This window comes from Cystoisospora suis, assembly GCF_002600585.1.
Source record: "Cystoisospora suis strain Wien I chromosome Unknown contig_5215, whole genome shotgun sequence".
In the NCBI taxonomy this organism is placed as follows: Eukaryota; Apicomplexa; class Conoidasida; order Eucoccidiorida; family Sarcocystidae; genus Cystoisospora; species Cystoisospora suis.
This window is the reverse complement of record NW_027158006.1, coordinates 17,399-19,976: the sequence shown is the minus strand read 5'-3', so window position 1 is coordinate 19,976 and position 2,578 is coordinate 17,399. Positions and strand designations below refer to the sequence as shown.

The following is a 2,578-nucleotide window of genomic DNA, read 5'->3' as shown; positions in this document are numbered from 1 at the left end:
CTCCCCCGTGAGGAGAAAGTAAGTCTAGTAGCCTAGCATCACACCTACCTACTACTTACCCATCCTACCACCGTTCTGCTGTCTTCGATGGAACGCATTTTCCTCCCTATCTCGAGACACTGTTTCTCCTTCTTTCTTCGTTCCTTTAACGAACTCTCATACAAGGGAAGACACATCCCACTAGCACACGGACTTCGAAGGTATACTCTTCTCAGTCCTCATCCTTTCCGCTCACCCTCTCCCCCCCAGTACCCTCTTCTTTGCTCGACTCCTATATAAATGTCTGTGCGTGTCTACAGAGAGAGACGGAGACATATTGCTGCCCTCTATGCACAACAAGAATTCCTCGGGACATTTCTCCCATGTATGCCTGATGAAGACGCAGCTAGCTGGACGCCTCCTCCCACTCCGCTGGACGAACGATAAGACAAGGAGCCGTTATTTAGAGACCCTCCTCGGCCATCGCTCAAGTGTCTATTCCCTTGTGTACGCTGATTATAGATCTCTTGTAAGAGATGTTCGAAGATATGCTTAACATTGAAAGAAGATACAGCACTCGCTTCGCTGAAGTATAATCCATTCGACTGAGCAAACTTCGCAGCCAAATCATAAGGAACCTGGTCAGAAAAAGAAAGAAGAAGGAAGCAAAACCCCACACAGATGCACATACATAGAGATATATGTATGGAGGTATACATGTGTACATGTAAACGCAGATACGTAGATACATAGAGATTGGGGGGGTACGTACATATACGTACAGATACTCGTGCACACGCGCATGAAGACTCCCGTGAAACAGACTCCTGACAATATACGTGGCGGTATCGAAGAGAAGGGATGGATGCATCAGGGCAACTCAAACATTCAAACGGGCTTACATAGGTATACATAGTCTATACACGCTCAGGTAGATAGATAGGTACAGAGATAGACAGATACGCTGATTAAAGACAGATGGATAGATCAACTGAAGATAGATAAATAGATAGATAGATGAAACACAGATCGATACATTAAAGACAGACTAAACATAGATAGATTAAAGATAGATATAGTCTGTCTGATCTTCATCCCATGCGTTCTATCGACACACATGCACGTCTTTCTACCGGGAAAGTGCCAGCGTGGGTGCTCTGCAGACCCATCTTTCTCACAGTGTGAAGAAAAATAAGAAGGAAAGAGACAGACGATGATCCAAAGATCATTCAATTCACATCCATCTCTCCCCCGTCATCATCACTCGTCCTTTTCCTGTATTTGAAAGATATCTTTCTCTTCTTACTCCTATCAAACACCTCCTTTTTCTAGAAAGAAATTCTCACTTCCTCCTTCCCACCCCCACGAATGAAGACCGACAAACCATCAAGCATATGCATCCATACACGCCTATATATAGATAGAGAGATGGACAGACAAGGGGAAATAGGTAACAGATGGGAAGACAGATAGGTAGACTGAAGAGAGATAGAGAGAGACTGAAGGTAGTTAGAGTAGAGAGAGAGAATGAAGTGAACAGGGGTTACCTCTCGTGCCGTAGGGTCTTTCTCGACAAGATCAATCTTATTGCCAACCATCATAATAACAATATCAGGCTCGGCATTCTGTCTGAGTTCTTCCAGCCATCTGGATGCATTTAGAAAGGTACTCTTTCGAGTTACGTCATAGACTAAGAGAGCACCAACAGCTCGTCGATAGTGTGCGCTAGTGATACTTCGATATCTCTCTTGACCAGCTGTATCCCAAATCTGATATAGAAGAGAGAGACAGAAAAAGAAAGGAGAAATACAGGGCGTCTTGATATATGGTACCTCGGAAGTCTAGATAGATAGATAGACAGACTTGGATGAGGTATGATATCTTTCAGTGGAGACGCGACCACGTAGAATAGGGAAAAGCAAGCCGGGGAGGATATACACAGCAAGCAGTCGGAAGAAAAGTTGAGCGAGCATCATCATAGAGAAACAGGAGCTATGTACCTAGTTTCTATAGCTATATTCAGTGTCTTGGCATGGTGACGCCGCCGCGACGGTGCTTGAACAGACGAACTTTTTGAGAAAAGAAACCGAGCGTTATATTCCTTCAAGGAAGCAGGGAATGAAAAAGTGAAGTAAAAAGAAAGAGAAAATGAAGAAACTTGGAGAAGATTCTCTCAAGCCCTCACAAAAAGACATAGATAGGCTCACTCCATCTCTCTTCGATGGTCAACGAAAGTCAAGATGGTTCTCTTCTTCTTCTTCAACTCCCCCTCCATCATCTTTCACAGTATCTCCTACAAGGTAAGTCTACGTCCTCAGGATCAAATACCCGTAGAAAGCTTGAATAGATAGACAGACGCATAGCTACATCATCAAGAGAAATAGATACATGAATAGGTATGGGGATCCGTCGGTCTAATCTTAGTGCAGACAGGTGTCTTACTTCCCATATACCCTGTAAGCCGAGAACTCACGCACCCTCATCCAAGGCTCGGGCATATACATACACATCCTTAGACCCATATACAGGCATAGGTGTATATCCATACATGTCTGCTAACTATACAGGGGTTCTTCCCTCCATGCTCCCCCCCCCCCCC

At 44.4% G+C, this 2,578-nt stretch overlaps 1 protein-coding gene across 1 annotated transcript; it reads right to left on the bottom strand.

The window, feature by feature from the left end:
- On the bottom strand, positions 1–2,549 carry CSUI_009000 (rab11b). Its single transcript, XM_068069119.1, has 2 exons — positions 1,527–2,549; positions 1–617 (listed from the first exon to the last, which is right to left on the bottom strand). Exons 1-2 carry the CDS (start codon positions 1,578–1,580, stop codon positions 327–329), a joined length of 345 nt encoding a protein of 114 aa, XP_067918909.1. The 5' UTR covers positions 1,581–2,549; the 3' UTR covers positions 1–326.
- Between the last annotated feature and the right edge of the window lie 29 nt (positions 2,550–2,578).

What these genes read in the sequence shown, in the direction of transcription:
- CSUI_009000 (XM_068069119.1), bottom strand. Translation starts at nt 1,580, where the DNA reads ATGATGGTTGGCAATAAGATTGATCTTGTCGAGAAAGACCCTACGGCA. An exon ending in AAGACCCTACGGCACGAGAG is followed by an intron (nt 618 to 1,526) that starts GTAACCCCTGTT and finishes TTTTCTGACCAG; the next exon opens with GTTCCTTATGATTTGGCTGC.